General features: G+C 39.5%; 1 protein-coding gene across 5 annotated transcripts in view; it reads left to right on the top strand.

Moving 5' to 3' along the window:
- The window catches only part of unc5db (unc-5 netrin receptor Db), a 358,970-nt gene that overhangs the window by 217,489 nt on the left and 121,470 nt on the right, over positions 1–20,011 (top strand). For all 5 annotated transcript variants that reach the window (XM_028577296.1, XM_028577298.1, XM_028577295.1 and 2 more), the window contains 2 exons: positions 9,662–9,805; positions 12,560–12,663. In XM_028577296.1, the coding sequence (XP_028433097.1) occupies positions 9,662–9,805; positions 12,560–12,663 (248 nt within the window). The remainder of the gene's footprint in view (positions 1–9,661; positions 9,806–12,559; positions 12,664–20,011) is intronic.

Here is a 20,011-nt window from a genome sequence, read left to right as displayed (position 1 = left end):
ATCACAAACGGATTTGGCGGCGCCTAAATACCACTTTTAACACATTTAAATTCCTGCAGAAAATTCAGACAAAGCTGTCACTCCAGGTTATACATGGACCGTATCGCTCCAGTCCCCAACACCCATAGCTTCACTGTTTCCCTTGTTGCTCATTTGGTAGCGCTGCACCACAGTAATAACATAGTAACTTGAATTTGCAGAGAAAATGCAGCTAAGGAACGTAGTCCTAATGATTAGAATTAATGTGCTCAATATTGTGTAGTAAAATTTTAAAGATGCCACCTGAAGCAGAAACAGAAAGGAATGAATGTGTAAACTAAACTAAAACACCACCCACCTCCTCCACCCCCTGCTGTGTGCTGTGTTACAGAGAAAATATTGAAGTTACTGATGATTTTTTACTTGAGTGGGCCGACTTGATGTATCAATCTGCATGTAGCTCCCCATCCAGACATACAAAACGTAATTTCCTTGTTCTTTGTTTACGAGCCACTGTAGTTCTAATTGCTGCAGTTTTCCACCGTTACGGTATAGTGGCACTCCTGTTCTCGCTGTTTCATAACATTGCAGTTGTTAGCGGTATGTTTTGGTTTGATTTCATGTTTTGCAGGCTTGAAATTGGGTATCATTTCAAGGAGACAAGCTGTGGGTTGGGACTGTCTATGGTTACAGTGCTAAGAAGTGGGCAAGGGGCCTAATGGAGTTGGGGAGATAAAAGTTTCTCTATTCTGGGAGGGATAAGAAATGATGTGCTATCAAATATCCTTCCCAAAAATATAGGTGAAATAGACTCTGTGGCTCTATGCACATGCATATGTGTGTATGTCTGTGTGTCTGGTCTCTTGTGTGTGAGCCAGTTTTGCTGGTATGCAATATGAATGTGGGCAGAGTGAAATGGTGCATAATTTGGGGATTTATTTTGAACAAAGCCTCAGTACTTCAAGTGCTTCGGGAACTGAACAGCATGGATGATTTTTCAGAACAGTACCTGAGGATTCTTCTGTCAGCATTAAGCCCTGTGTGGAAACCAGCCCTACTTGGCGAGCTGGAGCGGACGTAATAAGACCCTGATGGAGGTGACACTAATGTGCTAATGCTGTTCTGAGATCTAAAGTGTAGTGTACTCAGTTTTGCTTGAAGAATTCTGCTGTGTAGGTGGCACATAAGTGCAGGCAAGCACATGGGCAAGGCAGATAAAACAGAATGATTATTGGTTATCATGCTTTGTCAGATAGGCCTTTCAGTATCAAGATTTTTTCTACTGATGACCAACAGTAGGTAAAAGTTCGATGAAAATTGGATACAGTCCATTGAACCCCATCACTTCGGGACAGAAAGGTATTGTATGTAGTTATTTTAATGACAATAGTAAATCTGATTTGACCTTGATATATGATTTTGAACACTGGCATTTAACCTTGTATGAGAGAAAACCCTCCCATATTTAGGTCATTATAGTATATTATTTAAACAGAATGATACCATTATATTAAGTCAATTTATTTTGAAAAGGCAGCACAGCAGAGCGGTTCTGTATAGAGTATGAGTGGGCTGATATGTTGTATCAATGTCAGCATCACATAAACATATTTACCAGTAAAAGCTGTTTTCTGTTTTTTGTGATTAAGTTATAAACAAATAATGGTAAAGGTTTAATGTTCAGCAAATCATTTGGTGGTAACAAAAATGTTTTCAAAAGTATCCCATTAATGATGAATTGACTTCATAAACCCTTAACCCATAAACACTGGATCGGTTTGCAGCCAAGTGGGAAGCGCCTCAGTCATCCGTGAGGATCTTGGTGTAGAGCTGCTACTCCTTTGCGTTGAAAGGAGCCAGTTGAGGTGGTTCGGGCATCTAGTAAGGATGTGCCGTGGGCGCCTCCCTACGGAGGTGTTCCAGTCATGTCTAGCTGGGAGGAGGCCTTGGGGAAGACCCAGGACTAGGTGGAGAGATTATATTTCTACAATGGCCTGGTAACGCTTCAGGATTCCCCAGTCAGAGCTGGCTGATGTGGCTCAGGAAAAGGAAGTTTGGGGTCCCCTGCTGGAGCTGCTGCCAAATGTTTGCAATGGAACATTGAAATTTGAACCCAGGTCTTATTTTTGTAGTTTTGGTAAAACTGGTACTCACCAATATAAATGTATTTACTTTTAGTTTTGACTCCACATAAGGTAGTTTAGGTAATCTGACTAAACTGTAGGTTACAATGTGTCTGGATGTCATACTGCTTATGTTTCTTGCTCCATTGAACTTCACTGTAGCAATGCCACCATGTCCCCAGATCCCCTGATCCAACCAATTTGTTTGTTGAGTAAGATGTTATAGTAACTGATAGAAATGAAACAACAACAAAAGAATTATTCTATTTATCAGATGCACCTTGCACTGTGTTACTTTGTACTTAGCAGTATTACAATTGATATATTAATTCCCAGTGTATACCCTAATATTTGATGCCTGGCTGCAGCTTTCTGGCATTTAGTAGGGCAAAGCTTGTTGATATGTAAAGATTGTAATCTTAAATTGTCAGATCCTGTAGCTGCCAGTCATTCTTATAAAGTTTTTTTTAAATCTGTGATATTGGCGACTGACATCGGCGATCAATGACGTCACTTGTGTGTTCCTGCAGGGAGCTTGTAAATAAACAGCTTTACCTGAAGTTAGCTTGGTTTTACAAGTTCACTCATCTTCAATTTTCTTTATAGACTACAAACTCCTACAGTATATGCCATTCAGCATAACAAATTTTTTGGGGGGTTCACTACATATAAACCGTGGTTGCTGTCCATGTTGATTTTGGTACAAAAACAAGTGACAAATAGTGTTCCTGTGGATTTGTGTCATCTACCTCCTGAGCTCCAGTGGTTACTGATCAGTTGTTCGGGGTGTTGTCTAGTGTACCCAGTCATTATGTGCATGCTCCATCCTGACTGTCAAATACTTAAAAAAATATTTCCCGACAATAGTGCAGTGCCCGTTGAAAATGTTTGGAACGGGCGATTGCTTGGCCTGTGGTATTGCTGCTTGTAGGATTCTTCAAAACCAAATTGTACCCCAAAATTACTTAAAGAATGACCCCAAACCACTTAATATGCACTTCCACTGTATAGCCTACTACTGACTTACAGTGCAGGCTACGTCTACATCAGAGGATGACATTGACTACTGTATTTACCTGACAGAGAAGAATGTAATAACAAAATATCACAATGACAATGTGGAGTAATCACACATTAGCGTCATGGAATCATGGCAGTGCGCTACCCATCCAGCCCGTTATGAGAGCTAATCAGCACATATCTGCGTTCAAATTGTGGTTAATACGGCTGATTTGTTTCAATTCTCTGTATATCTGCACTTTTTATGGTTCTTTAGTGTCTCTCATATGTTTTATTTTAATAATTTCTTTAATTTGCGCCTCTCTCTTCTCTCCCATACCGAGTCTGACAGAATACTCTGCTGTAAGCCTTGCCATGATTACTGTACCTATCAACCTATTAACTCCTTTACAATAGATTTTCTTCCATTTATTCTCAAATTGATTTGTTAGCAGAATCTCTATTGTGTTGTTAGCTAGATTTGCTCAAAATATTCAAACAACATTTTCCGTTAAAAAGAAAGCTTAGGCTATATGTTTTTAAGTTGTACTCTAGTAACCTGACGCACCACATGGTTTGTTACACAGAACAATCTGAGAAACCATCATTGGAAACTGTTAGGTAAAGGGAAGGCATTTTCAAAAATAATTGGCAGGTGATGGGACAAATCATTTGTATATCAAACAAAAAAAAATTTCACTGAGGAAAACCTTTCAACAAAGAAATTGTCTCCAGTTCTGAAACTCCATTGGACTCATGCCTACAGGTGGGATATTGTAACCTGGTGACCTGGTGCAGTCAGAACAACTTGGAGCAGTGGAGATGGTTTTGGCCATCAGGAAGGACAGAGCCCCACCCGCCATCACCCTGGGTGACTCCACAGTCAACACTGTAGAGTGCATTTGCTTCCTGGTCTCCATCATCTCCCAGGACCTCAAAAAAAGCCCGGTACAGGATGTACTTCCTGCGGCAGCTGAAGAAGTTCAACCTGTCACCTGCACAAACTATATATCCTGAACTTTGCACATCCCTAAAATATATTTTGCACATCCTGTAATAATCCATGCAGCCTTTTTTTCTTTCTTATTATTATTTTGTTATATGTATGTTATTTGTTTCTGTTTTTATTGTTTGTTTATTTCATATTAATGTTTAAATATGTTGCACCTAACCAAAGCCAATTCCTGGTAAGTGCTACTTACCTGGCTATACATCTTTTCTGAATCTGATTCTGACGTTATACCTTCTTCTCAGCTCATATATGCATTCATTTTTCACATTCTTTGAGCTGTCTGCTGAGAATAAATGTATTTAGATAATTTAAACTCCTTATAATTCAAAATATTGATCTATAATCACCAAATGTAGACTCTTTCTGCAATAGATCAAATCTCTGGGTGGTTGAGCCAGCATTTCTAGAAGAGAAGCTGTGATACTGACTAGACACCATCACGCAGTATAGCCTAAGAACATTGATACACAGAATTATTTCACTTTTTTCAAGAAATCTTCACAGTGTTAGTTGTCATACTGTGGCATCTTAGGCTACCTGCTCCTTAATGATGGTCAACATTTATAAGCTAACTATTGTGCTGTTGGGTTTGTATTTCACTCGGAGAGTGGAAGCTAACAAGCTAAGCTAACTAGCCACTCAAGTGGTTTGAATTGTTATCACGTTATTTCAGCACCTGCTAGGCCATAGACCAAACTGGCATATACAGGTACTTTGCAAAATGTCAAGGACGCGCCTGTTTTTGGGTGATAGAAAACTGAAGATCCTTTAGAACTCAATGCAATTTGACATGTGCTTGGACTACTTTGACAAGTTTTTATGCATTTATTTCTGGTTAAACAAACCTTTAGTTACGTTTACAAACTGTAAATAAACAACCTGTTAATAACAAGCTGTTTGATCAAATAGTCTAGGTTTTGATATAGACTTGGCATAAATTTAGTTGGAGACAACAGTCTGATGGTGCTGTACCGTATGACTGTACTGCAGCAGCTTCCCACTCAAGCTAGTTATCCCTCAGTAGTAATGTCACCAGCATAGCATTTCCGATGCTGACAGTTAATATTCATATATATATTATGTGCCTCAAATCTCAGTGTGAAAGCCTTTCATTATTAATTATTATTTGGCAGCTTTTCAGCATTTTCCTGTTTCTCTTCTTATGTTAATGTTCAATTTTTTCCCCCAAAACGGAGCGCAACTTTGGTAATTGGTGCTTAATGATGCAATGCCATTTTGGTCAGCTCCTGCCAGCTCCTGCATACTCATATTATAGAAAGGAGGGGGCCTAGCTAGCTTTAGTTGTCACTCATTCAAAGGATCCAGTCGTTGAAGCAGACTGTCAAAACTCAGAGCAATGGGTCATCCTCTAACCTCAGCATTCCGTACGTTACTCCAAACATATCAAGTCACGAAGTAAATTAGTTCCTGCTCAAATCACACATGGGTCTAAGCAACAGCTAACAACACCAGCTGGTTAACTGCCTGTGTGGCCGTTGGAATACGTGATCTAACAAACAATGTTTAGTGTCCGCTCACACATAGATATTGAGCCAATCAAATTACATTTGTGACCAAAAGTTTACGCAATGGTACAATTTGATGTATTTGATATATATATATATATATATAGCGAGAGAGAGAGAGAGAGAGACATACAGGCAAAGCATGTTTTAAGTTTTTTTAAGTTTTTTTTCTCCATGAAAAATGTCCTAGAAAGTTTCTCTTTACCACTTACATGCCAAATAATGACATTTCTGAATATGGCTACCCCAGCCGCCAATGATATATAGTGGTTCTGCTATAAGACTGTAAATGACAGGAGTAATAAACAAGCAAAAACATAGGCCTTTATTGTTACTTTAATGACTTTAATGAATTAAAAATATATTAAACTGAAACATCACCTTTAAAATGAGGGCTGGGACATTCAAGTGAGGGTGACAAAGTTTAATCCTGAGCTCCCACTTTGCCTCTCATTTAGAGCCAATGGACCAGTATTTTGGGTTTGCCGTCCAATGTTAATCTATGGTACTAGAACACATTTCCATTTTAACTTCGTTGAATGGTTAACAGAAACGTGGTGAGAGTAAAGGATCACATTGGACATTCAGTTTTCTTCTGAACTCATGAAGTTGAAACCTTTTAAGCAGAAATTATCCTACTATAACAGTTTAATGAAGTTCTTGTAATCCACATCCAAGTTAATAAAGTAGACTATGACAATCTCCTATTCCCTGGAATCAGAACAGCCAAAACTTAGTTCTTATTTCAGCCATTTTGCCAGCCTCTCTCTGAGTGATTCAGCCGTTTTGGATGGAGTAATCAAGTAACTCAGGAAACTGCGAAGAGCAAGGAGGGAATTGGGGAGGAGAATAGATCAAGTGGTTCACTCTAATGAGCCCAGTCAACAGCATTCTGCCTAAACAAATAGGGCTGCCAGATGACACATTTGCAGCACTCGTCTCCGTCTCGCCGGCAAACCACCTGTTGACGCCTGTTTGGACTCCAGAAAATGTGTCGCTCTGTTGAAAAAGCTTACCGCCACCTTTTTCTCTCTCTCTCTCTCTCTCTCTCTCTCAACCAGTCTGTCTTCGCTCTCCTCTAAAACGCATGCTGACACTTTTAAGGGCATCATGGAAAGTCATTAGTCATTATTTTCTCCACTGTCTCTCTTCCCAAACATACACTGTCACTTGCCAGCTCTCTGCTACTGCTCGAGAATATATGAATTATGCTTGTGTCTCACTCTCTACAGGGGCTGTGACTAGGAAGTACCAACCATAGAGCTGCTGCTTTGTTTATTCCTCTTCTCAAGCGTGGCTTCTTTTCTCTAGGCCTGTCAATCTCAGTTTAAACTACCCCGGCCACCAAACACACTATTTTGAGATGAACCACCTAATTTGGATCAGCTTTTCACAACTTGTCAACCGTGTTTGGTATGACAAAAAGGAAGAAGCCCACTTTTCTGTTGTTGTCATTTATACCCAGCACAGTGGAGACCGCCCGCTATGAAATGCTCTCTATTTCTTAATTTTACCGTGAATACCAGCATGGATTCACTGCTGTAGTCCTGCTGCCATTCACTGGCATTTAATTGGTATTCATTCGAAAGCCTGCTCAGGGCTCCGCAAGCTGTGCAGCCTCAGTATGAGGCTGTTTGACTTTAGTAAGAGCATGTCAGATTAAAGTGTTATTCATCAGAGAGAGTGGATGCACAAGAGCCTGAGCCAGAAAAGTCAGGGGTGGAAAAGTTTGGGTATTGGTCTTTTGCAGTCCCGAGAATATTGCACATTCCTTGCCTTTAATCCAGCTGTGGGTATAAGGCCTGCAGGCTGCAAACGGCTCTGAGGAGGGGTGAGAAAAGACATGTGACAGGCCTTAAACCCATGACTCAGATTAAAAATGGTTGCTGTATACACTTCTGAAGCTATATGACAGGGTGACAAACATTTCCAATCACGGGCAGCGTGTTGCCTAAGAGGATTTTCAAATAGTTATTTTCTTCTTCTTTAATGCATTCAATAGAATAGGAGTATTGCGCAAAGTGCTGTGTTGGCATGCCTTTTGTGTTACATAATATGGTATATTGTCCTTGTGTCGCTTGAATAGCAAGACTACATATGCTATTTGAAGTGGTGAAGTGTAGTTCAAACTATTAATGCTAATTCTGTTACAGCTGATTTAGCTCTCCAGCTTTGAGCGCATACATACAAAATATACAGTAGAGGCCCCTGGGGACTGTGTTTCTGCCAATTTCCTTAGTGATGCTCTCAGAGCTTAGCAGATGGGGATAATGCACTGATTTAGGAAGTATGTTAGCTTTTACTAAGAATGTATACACAACTAATCCTGTAATATCCAGTGATTACTGATGCAAGCTTGTAGACATATCAAGGAATAGGTTAAGGATTCTGCTTCTAGAGTTCGTTGTCCGCCTTTAGCAGTTTGTTTGGGCATGTGTGAATGCAGCAATTCGCACTTGGATGCAAAATAATAGCGGACCAAAGAGAGCTCATTGAAGAGGTGGTCCTTGTATTCTTTCAAACGAACTCTGGAACAGTTCATTTGTGGTGAGAATGTGATCTGACATCAAACATACCTAACTGATGGAAGAACTGCACATTTGTGGACTAAACCAGTTGCTGTGGCCAGCTACGCTGTGCTATGATGACCAGGGCTACAGTCAACCTGCGCAGTTGTCTCTCTATAACAGGATCTGCAAAAGTGACGTGTTGTCTGTTGGCTTTTCCTCCTCTCTTGGTTTACTTCCGGGAGTTCAGTTGAAATTTTGGTGCATGTTAATTCTGACCAATCGAAGAGGAGTTTAGGAAATAGGTTTAAAGAAACATCTGGCCAATGATTTGAATGTTGTCACGTGACTTGTGTTACTGCATTTCGGTTTGTTTTACTAACTCATCAACTGATTCAGACCAGAGCAAACAGTGTTGTGGCCCTTAGTCCGGACCAAATGAACCGAACTACAGATGTGAAAGCACACTAGGACCTGACCCAACTGAACCTCAACCAGATTTGAAACCCCATCTCAACCTAAGGTCCTAAACTACATTTTTGCCATGCTAGTGACATGGCTACTGGGATGGCAACTACTGGACAGATTGAGATGACATTTTGTACAGATATTCATGTCCCTTTCAGGATGAATTGTAATAACTTTGGTGATCCTCTGACTTTTTTTTTATCCAGCGCCTTCATCAGGTCTAATTAAAGTTCTTTGGTTTATTACCAAATATCTGCAGAACTGAAGACATTCCTATAGCTATAGTTCATATGGAAATTAAATAAAGAAAATGTTAGCATGCTTCACTTACGTGTATAGCATTCAGCTCAAAGAACAGCTGTGCCTAAGTACAGCCTAAACAAGCCACTAGCAGGTCTGTAGACTCTTAAGGTGCATCTCACTTCCCTTGAATTGCATCCCCGGCTCCTGCACTTGCTTCCCTCCCTTGCGTCTTAGTCACCAAGTCCCACCAAGGAAGCATGGGAGAGACGGAGGAAATCATGTGAGGAGAGGGGAAACGAGGAAATGTGTTTTAGAAGGATGAGACGTCCTTTCATCTGATGCATTACGTTAATTTGTCAGCTGTATGGGTGGAGTTAGCAACGGCTTTCAGCTACACGGCTTCTTGTATATCCTTGCTCATTGCTCCTCGGAGCAGGAATAAGAGCTTTGATACGGCTCTCAAAGAAGGGCCAGAACAATTCCAATTCATTCGAGGACCGAGGAGCAATGAGCTATCAAATAAGGGAACTGAGATGCACCTTTAGTCTTGTTTATTATTCCTCCCTCAAAGACAAGGTAGCGTGCTTGCTTTGGAGAGACACAGAATATAGCATTTCTAAATGAATTTCATTGAAAATAATAAAACCTGAACCCGACCAAGTGTTATGCAACAAAATGGCCAGACCCAAAACTCAATACATTTTCGGGAACCACAGTGTTATTTAATAGCCAATCAAACTAACCAAATCCTAGCTGAAAGTTTGTGTATAGTTTCTAACTATCTCGTCTACTTTGTTGTCCCAGGGCTGAAGGTGCGTGAGGTGATGATCAATGTGTCCCGTCAGCAGGTGGAGGATTTCCACGGCCCTGAGGACTACTGGTGTCTCTGTGTGGCCTGGAGCCACCTGGGCACTTCCAAGAGTCGCAAGGCTACTGTTCGCATTGCCTGTGAGTTTAGAAACTTTATCACAAAGCTTCTTGTAGCACATGCCAGAGGTAGGATATACTGAAATAACTATGGTGCAAATGAAATGTAATATAGAGACAGATATGATAAGTTGACTAGATACAGTAGGCTTAAGTTGTGTTGCTGAACTTATTTGTTTTAAAGACAATAAATAGAATGTCATGTTTTTTTATACAGCAAGCTAAAGTATGCACATCTGCTCTATGTCCTGCCAAAAATGTTAGGTGACAGTGATATATGACATAAATACCTAGAATAATTGGCCTTATTACTCCCTGTACCTGGTTGTTTCTTGTGACCACCAAAACCAAAGCAGAACACACATTCAAGAGAATAAACAAAAAAAAAGATTTTTCCCTGGAGGTCCTAGAAGTATTATGATTATCCAGAATGACAGGACATTCAGTGTAACAATGTCTGTCCATGTCTCTTATTTAACCCATAATAGACTGGAGCTTAATGACAACAGGACCATTTTTTATTTTTATTTTGGTTAGGAGCCAAAACTCTGTGAGCACAGCAACCTCACTTAATCCTAAAAGAAAATGAATCAGATTTATCATTGGTTAAACAATCTAGTACAAGAAATGCGATTTTATCTGTTCTAAATTCTAAAAGGGATATTTTTTTCTAGGTTTTTAATGCTCAAGTGGTATTTGAAAGTCAACTATTCTGCTGGTAACTCAGTTACACTAACATTACATGCAAATAACTATAGTCGTAGTGCTTTGAAACTTAACTTGCCATTTAAAAGTTAATTTTCTTTATCCATTTCTACTCAAGGAGCTTTGTTTCAGATAGCCATCTACTCCCGTCCATGACTGTATAAGACCCGCTCCCATTCCGCCGTTTTCTCTCCCCCCACCCCTACTGACTGCCTGTGCAGAGCTGTGGCTCAATAAGACAGAAGGGGAGAGAGCAGCGCTGTTTAGTGTGTAACACAGCATCTGTGGACTGCATGCATGGGAAGTATGGAAGTAAATCTGTTTCATCGGATTTTGAAATTAAAAAGCCATTTTTAACACTGAATATTTATGCATTGAAATTATGTATTTTCTACAACTTATTTAATTCACAAATTCAGAATGAAAATTTAAAAAATTCAATATACCAAATTAACCCCTTAACGCCGACTGTCGCTAATTTGCATCAAACCCCTTCCATTCCGACTGCAGGCGAGATAGCGTGTGTATTGCCCCCAATGCCGGTTTGTTTACATGCGATACATACCTAGGAACCTTTTGCATGCACTGGTTTCTCGTAGGACCGGTCGGAGTGGGAGATAAATCCGGTTCACGTAAGCAAAATTAACCCTAACCCCTAACCCTAACCCTACCCCTAATCCTACCCCTAAACCTAACCCTACCCCTAACCCTAAAGAAACTACTGTCAATGTTAGGGAGTAGGAGAGTGTTTTCTTTCTTGCCGTTGTCAAGATCCATGTATTTGTCATTTACAGTTTAGAAGTTCTAACAACTTTGTGACATGAATGAAATTTACTATGTGTTTTATTAATTTTACCATTTTGTAAAGAATTTTACCATAATGCCTGTTGTCGCTAATTTGCATCATACCTAAATTTATATCTATTCCATATGCTATAGACAAATTAACAATCTCAACTTAATTTAGCATCAGCTTGGAGCCAGAAACACACATAATATTTTCTTTATATAATTGTGAATAAATTCAGGCGTCAAGGGGTTAAAAAGTTTGAGCAAATGTTGGCAAGCAATGTTTTATATAACAGTCTCACCTCGTCAAAATACAAGTATGTTTAAAAGAGACATATTTCTGCCATGTCAGACGCTGCTCTGCTGGTCCGTGGCCGGTGTATGTGTGTGAGTGAGTAAGTGAAAGCCGACCAGCGACCTCATTAAGCCCGCAATCTCTTGTGAAGCTTTTTAACTCTGATAAGGCAGATTACCACAGGTCATGTTAATCTTATAATGGATATTTGTGATGTGTTATTTAAACAAGCGATCGAGGAAATAAAAGCCTCTTGTCCCCCAGTCTCTTGAGCAACCTCCAGCCAGCTGACAGCGGGGTCTGTGAGCATGACAGGGCGGACAGCCAGCGAGCGATACCGGCAGGCACCAGTTGTTATGTTTAATATATCTAATATTGTGTTGGTCATACTATACAATGATTTATTATTTGTATTTGTTAAATAATAGATAAAGATAAAGAGCTTTAAAAAAAAAAATCACATTTTAAATTGCAATCGCAATATTGTTTAAAATCACGCAATTAGATTATTTTCCTTAATGGTTCAGCCCTAATGTGATGTCAAACTCTTTCTCTGCAAGATCATTGTTTTTTCCTACCTACCAGTCAAACTGGGGTTCTATTATAGAGTTTCCGTCCTGTACTTAGATCACTTATATGCAGGGAATCTCTCATGACCCTAGGGTACATGAAACCCATTCATCAAAGGCAGTTTTAAAAATGGTTAGAATAGGATCTGTTTGTATTGTATGCACATTAATGCCCAGGATGATCAAAGTAATTTTCGTGCACTTTTTCCATCCATTGTATCCTCCAAAACCACCTTGTCAACAGATTATGTAGCACACGGCCATGGGATCCTCTGTATCCTATACTGACTAAAGAGTTTTGAAGGTTGTGGCGTGCAGAGCAGAGGGCAGGCTGCCATGTTAGCTGCTGAAAAGAATTGAGGTAAGGCTACCTGTAACAATTGACACCTGACAGCTGAGTCTTATCTCCCCATACAGACCTGAGGAAAAACTTTGAGCAGGACCCCCAGGGGAAGGAGGTGCCAATCAACGGGATGATCGTTCTGCACTGTCGCCCTCCTGAGGGAGTGCCTGTGGCGGAGGTAAGGCTGCTGGTACTCGCTTCTCCTCTCCTGAAAGAGCAAAAGCTTATACTCCCATTGAGCAGAGAAGATCTGCATCAGAGTGGCCATCGTTATTCTGGGAGAGTAACTCTATGCCGATTGTACCTTCAGCTCTGCTTTCTCTGACCTTTAAGAGATTGATATAATGTTGTTACCTACCAAGTGCATATACACATTTAGAAGTAAGGTGTTAGTTCCAAAGTGAGATGAAGAAGATTCACGGCATATGTTTTATTCAAATCTTCTGTAAAGTGTAAAATATAAACACTCTCTTTTCAAATTCAGTTTATAGAATCATTTGCTTTGAGGGTTGTTATGAGTTCAGTTCCTAAGGTGTGAAACATCTGGTTAAAGTGGGTCAGGCAACTTTTACCATTGCACTGTAGTTTGATCTATCAGCAGTTCCTACTGTGTTGATGAAGACATAAAAGTCATGAAAGGCAACACAGTCTCACTCCCTACTCGTCAAATGTATGACGCATGGTCAAGGAACCCTGGCGTCAAGTTTCAACGAAAGAGGTGTACCCTTGACGTTGTTTTTCGATGTATGGGTCCGTCAGATAGACATTCATGTTAATCCCTCACCATCGGATATCGACGAAAGAAAAAAACACGCCCTCCCCCCCTTAACTCGAAATCTGTGACAGTTTTATTATTGGTATTTTTAACCCAATAACCGCTGTTTAAATCAACATTATTCACAAGATATTATCATGGTTTATATGTATTTCTTTTAATGTTATTATTTCGGTCTATTTCGGCCAGGGAAGCTGGGTTGCTTTTTTGTTTATTTATATTTTTTAAATATAACGCTACGTCTATCGACATTTATTTAGATGTTATCATGTATTCATTTCTTTATTTTAATAATATTATTTTGGTCTTATTACCGGTGAAATATTACAGTATATGCTGTAATACAGAACATTACGATATTCAAAACGCATTCAAAGCCAATATCCCCCAATGCAATGCGGCCATTCATTCACAGAATCTGGCAGCGATCAGCGGGTCTTTAACGCCAGTATCGCTTCAATATACATATATACAGTCAGTGATTTTGTCACCAGCAACACGTTGCTCAGTTTTGTTCCAGTAAGTTATGTACCATAATAACCTTTAAACGAATCTGTGGAAGTGACGTAATTACCCTTCCACGTCTGTGAAAGAATGTTGCACGTTGTACGTGAGAATTTACACAATTACATACTAATAATGAAAAAATAGTGTTTTATGCTTAGCACTTTGATTTGCCTTATATATACTATATAAAAAACCTACAGTTGAGTGTTTACAAATACAGCCTAATGGCTTCTTTGACTAATTTGCATTTGTTTTGACTTGTACTGTTGTGGAAAAACAATAAACTATATACAAAGAGAAGCATTTTTTATATTGCATAGTTATTTAACAACGCAATTTTCTAATTTTGCAGTTGATGAATATTAATAGCAAAGACTAAAGGGGAAAAACATGAGTATATTTGTGTGGAACGTAGTTTGATTTAAAATCACACTGCTTTATTAGTTTTTTTAAATAAATGAATTTTTGGAAATATCAATTTATAGTAGGTCTAACATATTAATTATTATATTCAGAAGATGATCCTCATATCAATCACTGTGGTTACAGCTTGTAGCCATCCAAACCTTTGTAGCCTTTACTGAGACTACCTTTTCAAAATTAAGAAGGGACTAGTTTTAGGAAGCATTTTCAGGAAATTAAAAGGATAAGCAGATTGTTGCCGAGGTTTTTGTTCACAGAGTAAGATGTATATAGCTTTGTTTGGGTATGTCCACATATACAACATGTGTTTTGGCATTTTTGGTACACTTCTACCTCAGCCTACTGCCCACAGACAAAACTCACACATCTCATTCAACCATTTCACAAGCTGAGAGGGTCGTGACATGGGTCAGAGGATATCAGAGGTCATAAATAATGAACCAATCCATCGGCTCTGCTCCTATAGGCACCTTGGTGTGTATATAGACAACACCTTTGGCTGGAAGGCCCTTGTTGAAAGTGGGTGTTATCATTTAGAGCAGACACCCACGGATAATCAGATGGTTTATGTTATACAAGGCTGCATTACAGAGCATATTGATATTACTGTCATGAAGGTTGTGTAGAGTAATAGAAACCAGTCTCTCCAGGCAAGCACACAGAATATGGTCTGATCCATCTTTATTCTCCATGCCAAGTATGAGCTCTTATCCTCTGGCAGAAGATATTGGTAAACTTAACATTTCTAAACTATAGGCCTAATTTGGACCTACCTCAATTAAAACTTTAAATACTGTTGCTTGAGGTTGCGGGTGTTGTGCAATAGCTTCATGATATGAAAGATGAGCAATAGCTGTGTGATGTGCTTCAGTCTGACTACATATCACTTTGTTTATGTTGTTTTTTATTGTAAGTATATGTCAGCTGTATGATAAAACAATATGTCAAGTGTTATGTGTGAAGCATTTGAACTCAAGGCAGATATCCCTCTGGGAACAAAGTATCGCCTGCAAAGTGGTCTCTCCATGATGTGTAAAAATTAAAACCTTGTCGTAGGACTATAGCAAACACATCGTTGGAAAGGTCTCAACCTGGAGAGTAACATATGTCAGTCTGAAGAGGATACATCACTCCTGCTTACGTGCTTAAAGTGCTTACGTTTACCCACTGTAAGCACTGTCAAATATGGTAATAAGCTATTTTCACCTATTTAACGATTCGATTTTTTAAATCTGATGACACCAGTGTGTTCCACATCCCAAAAAACCCCAGGGTGTATCCAAAATTATACACTGCCAACTTCTAATTATGAGAAATATACCAATATACTTTAAAACTACAACTCCCATAAGAGACGCCACAGAAACTGTTACAAAGCTTGAGCACTTGTAGTTCTTCCGGGAAGAGTGGGTGGACTTGTTCGGCTCCTGTGTTTTTGCTGTCGGCTGTGACTGGGCTTCATTCCATTTCAGATTGTGGCCGCCCACCGGCCGGCCGAGCACACAGTACATTAAACAAATACATGAAACTGTATTTTGTTATTATTATTGCTATCTTTGTTGTTTAACTCCTCAAATACAACTAGGATTGGGCATCGAGAAATACAACATTAGAAAAAAACATCAATATTACGTATATTATGTATTTTTATCTTCTTATCCGCTGAGCGGGACGCGATATTACGAATCCCACTATGGCCACGCCAAGACCCGCCCTTCAATAGCGTTTACACACTACTATTGGCCAGGCGTCCATGCTTACATGTACAGGTCCTATCCCCTGACCAATCCCCTAACCCTAACCTTAACCACTCGAGGTGAAATGCCTAACCCCAACCAATCAAGCTGCTTCGTAGTGCGGGTCTTGGCGTGGCCATAGTGGGATTCGTAATTTTGCGAGCGGGACGTACTACGTCACTTCCGGAGTATTCTGCGGATTTGTTTAAACGTTATTATGGTACATAACTGGAACAAAACTGAGCAACGTGTTGTTGCTGGTGACAAAACCACTGACTGTATATATGTATATTGAAGCGATACTGGCGTTAAAGACCCTCTGATCGCTGCCCGATTCTTTGAAATGAATGGCCGCATTGCATTGGGGGAAATTGGCTTTGAATGCGTCGAGCTCGGATCATAATGTTCTGTATTACAGCATATACTGTAATATTTCACCGGTAATAAAACCGAAATAAAATTCTTAAAATAATAGATGTAGCGTTATAGTTTAAAATAGTATAGTTTATAAATAAACAAAAAAGCAACCCAGCTTCCCTGGCCAAAATAGGCTGAAATAATAACATTAAAAGAAATACATATAAACCATGATAATATCTCGTGAATAATGTTGATTAAAACAGCGGTTATTGGGCTAAAAATACCAAAAATAAAACTGCCACATATTTCGAGTTAAGGGGGGGTTTTCTTTCGTCGATATCCGACGGTGAGGGATTAACATGAATGTCTATCTGACGGACCCCCATTTCGAAAAACAACGTCAAGGGTACACCTCTTTCGTTGAAACATGACGCCAGGGTTCCTTGACCATGCGTCATACATTTGACGAGTAGGGAGTGAGACTGTGTTGTGAAAGGGAATCATCACTGTGTCGCTTGGTTGCAACATGAACATCTAAAGCTGTGAAGGTGCATTGCATTTAAGAGTGCAACAGATCACAAAACTCACGGTACGGATCGGATAACACTTTTGAGTCACGGATCGGATCAATTTTCAGATCAGCACAAAAAAGGGGGGGGGGGATTTAAATGATTTATTAAAAATATAATAACTTCTATCACCAGTAAATTGCTGTTAAACGACAAAAACAGATGAGAAAGGGGTATTTTATAATATAAAATATATTTTATAATAACTTTGAATGCACCACAAGGTTTACCAGTTTCAAGTAAATGCAACGTGTAGTCAAGTCTGTGTTGTTCTTCCGACAACAGCAGTGACCAAATGCTAGTTTGTGTCTTTTAGCTCATTGCTTTAGCTGCAGACTGTTGTACGTCCCAGTGTTGGAATTCTCTACAGTGAAATAGAGTCACACTACACCATTTATCTGTCAGTATTTTGACTGTGTTTAAGCTAGTTACTAGCTAACAGTAGGTTAACATTACCTGCTGCCAAGTGCAATGTTAGTGTTAACTAGTGTCACATGTAGCGATGCTACTGTTGCCTCTAATGTCTGTTTCAGAGCATTAGAGAGCAGAGCAGGCATTTAAGTGGCACCAAAATGAGGCACCAGAAATCCGCTTTGCTATTCCATCTGGTAGATACCGGTTGTTAAGGCACCAGTGCCATATTAGCAGTGGATTTTAACATGTGCCGTTCACGTAAACAAATAATTGCATTGCCTGTAACTTTTCACAGCAACCGTCCATAGAGACTTGTCAGCCTACTTTAAGTAACTGCGACAATAAAAATTTATTTTACACTATTATTTTAGTTAAACTTTGCAATTGTTCACATGCGTTCTGAACCATGAGTTTTGATCCGTACAGACCACAGATCAAATATGGTCCGTTATACCACTAATTGCATCATTGCATCCATGAAAGATACCAGATGTACTTTACTATTCTGGAATCCTGAATCATATATGGACATTGTTGGGAGTAATGCGTTAAAAAAGTAACATAATTACAGTAATGTATTCCTTTTGCTGTTACGCACGTTACAATCTCAGTAATGCAAGTTACAATGCATTTTAACTTAACATTTAGTAGTGTTTTTTCTTTTTTAAATAATTCACCAACATCGCAAAACATATCGGCACAGAAAAAAAGTTACTGGAAATCGATGGTTGAGATGATTGCAGAGACAGATAGATTTGCGAGATTGACATACTGCCATTATTTTCAGGAGTTATTACGCTTTGTTGAAGCTAGATGCTGTCCCGTTGCTGTTCCTGTGGTCAGAGCCAAAACCAGAGACGGTAGGCTACGGACATCTGTGTCCTGTCAGCGGGGGCAGCAGTGTGTCCGAGCAGCTGACAGATATAAACATGTCGGGAATTAATGTTTAGGCTCGTTACTTGTAATAGCATTACATTTTATCAGCATTGGAAAGTAACTATACCTTACTTCAATAGAGTATTTTCATTTTCATTTTCTCTTACTTCTACTCCACTACAATTCAGAGTCAAGTAGGCCTGTTGTAGGCCAAGTCATACTTCTGTGGTTATTTTGGTGAAAGTAACTCAAAAGTAACGCAAAAGTAGTGTCAAGCATAACTTTCAGAGACAGTAGTGCTATGTGTAAACACACCAAAGTATCCCGGTTTCTGTACCCTAGCTAGCATTTTTGGGTTTGTCAAAATCGGAATAAGGGCTTATCCTGGTTTCTAAACCACAATATTACCCCATCAAACAGACACAGTGACATGAGTTAAACCTGCATTAGCGGTCGCTCTGAATGGGTCAACGTGTCCCAGCCGACCCTCCATTGCAAGCTGTCCTCCTGAAATTTGAAGTCTCAAAAAGATTTGCAATATTATTGCTGCATCATGAAAATGAATTAACTGTTTTACAAAGATGTGCAAAACCTCTCTGGTTCCAGCTTTTTCATTGTGAATGTTTTGAATATTTTCTGTTTTTTTCTGTCATCTTTCTGTCTTCTATTATAGTAAAGTGAATATATCAATCAGCTAATTTACTTTAAAGGCTGAGCCAATGATACTCATACTTACAGTATACTCCTAAGCAATGGACTTGTTTTCTTTCTGATTTTTGTGGTAACACTTTTGATCTATGTCTCTCATGCTGTGAGGCTGTAGTGGGAACACTTTATCACAGCTTGGCATGGCATGATGTGGCTAAAGTGGACCAACCTAGGCCCATTGAAAAACCCTATAAGATACAGTATTTAACAGTATTTATCATCAACATCGGGAAGTGTTGTGATTGCTTTAAGCAATTAATTGCCTGGCGACAACTTAAACAGTGGCTCCCAGTAAGCTGGAGAACAGATTCAGAGATCAACCTGAAAGACTGACTTGTGGGACAAGTACAGCATTTATTCCTCTCTAAATGCAGAATGCCTCATTCTATATTTGGTCCAGTGATAATCAGCATGAACAATGGATGTGTAATTGATGTGTGCAAGGAACAGATTTAAGTGGAGGTCACCCTCCGGCCCTGTGCTGTATGAATGATTCAACATGGAAATGGAGGAGTGATGTCATTCTGGCGCCACAGAATCCACAGTGGGGATAAAAATAGTTGAATCTGAGCAGTACAGAACGAATCACAACCTACCATCTAGTCCTTTGTCAACACAAATGAGCCCAGCCACAAGAGAGGGGAGTGAATAATGTAGAGAGCACAGGGCAGATATCTTCAGCCCAGTTGGTGTCAGCGCACCTCGTCCATAAAATATTGAGGTGGCATCCATGAATGTTGTAGTGTGAGGTTTCCGAATGCAGCTACAGGATGGATGCTACTTTAGCAAATACAGCGCAGGCCCAACAGAATGTGAGCCTGTGGCTGAAGTGCAGCACAAACACTGCGCTTTTGAAAATGTTTGTTTGGAAATCACCCTTGTCAACAAGGATGCCAGGATGCCAGGCTAATGAGTCCCAAATCACTCACTGCAATCATTTTGTATTATGAGGTTACAACAGTTTATTTAAGCAAGAGTCTGACACTTAGCAGGAATCTCTCCTTAAATCTGGAGGACTTTATTTGCACAACATAAGTGCCTAGTACTGCCATTTTTCCATCCAATTAACTTATCCCATTAGTGTAAGTTTTTAAGCAACATTTTACATGTTTTTCTAGTGCTTCTTTCACTCTCAGTTAGGTTTAGTTGGAGTCCATA

This window comes from Perca flavescens, chromosome 5 (genome assembly GCF_004354835.1).
Source record: "Perca flavescens isolate YP-PL-M2 chromosome 5, PFLA_1.0, whole genome shotgun sequence".
Lineage (NCBI taxonomy): Eukaryota > Metazoa > Chordata > Actinopteri > Perciformes > Percidae > Perca > Perca flavescens.
Note: the sequence above shows the minus strand (reverse complement) of the source record. Positions and strands in the feature narration are given on the sequence as shown.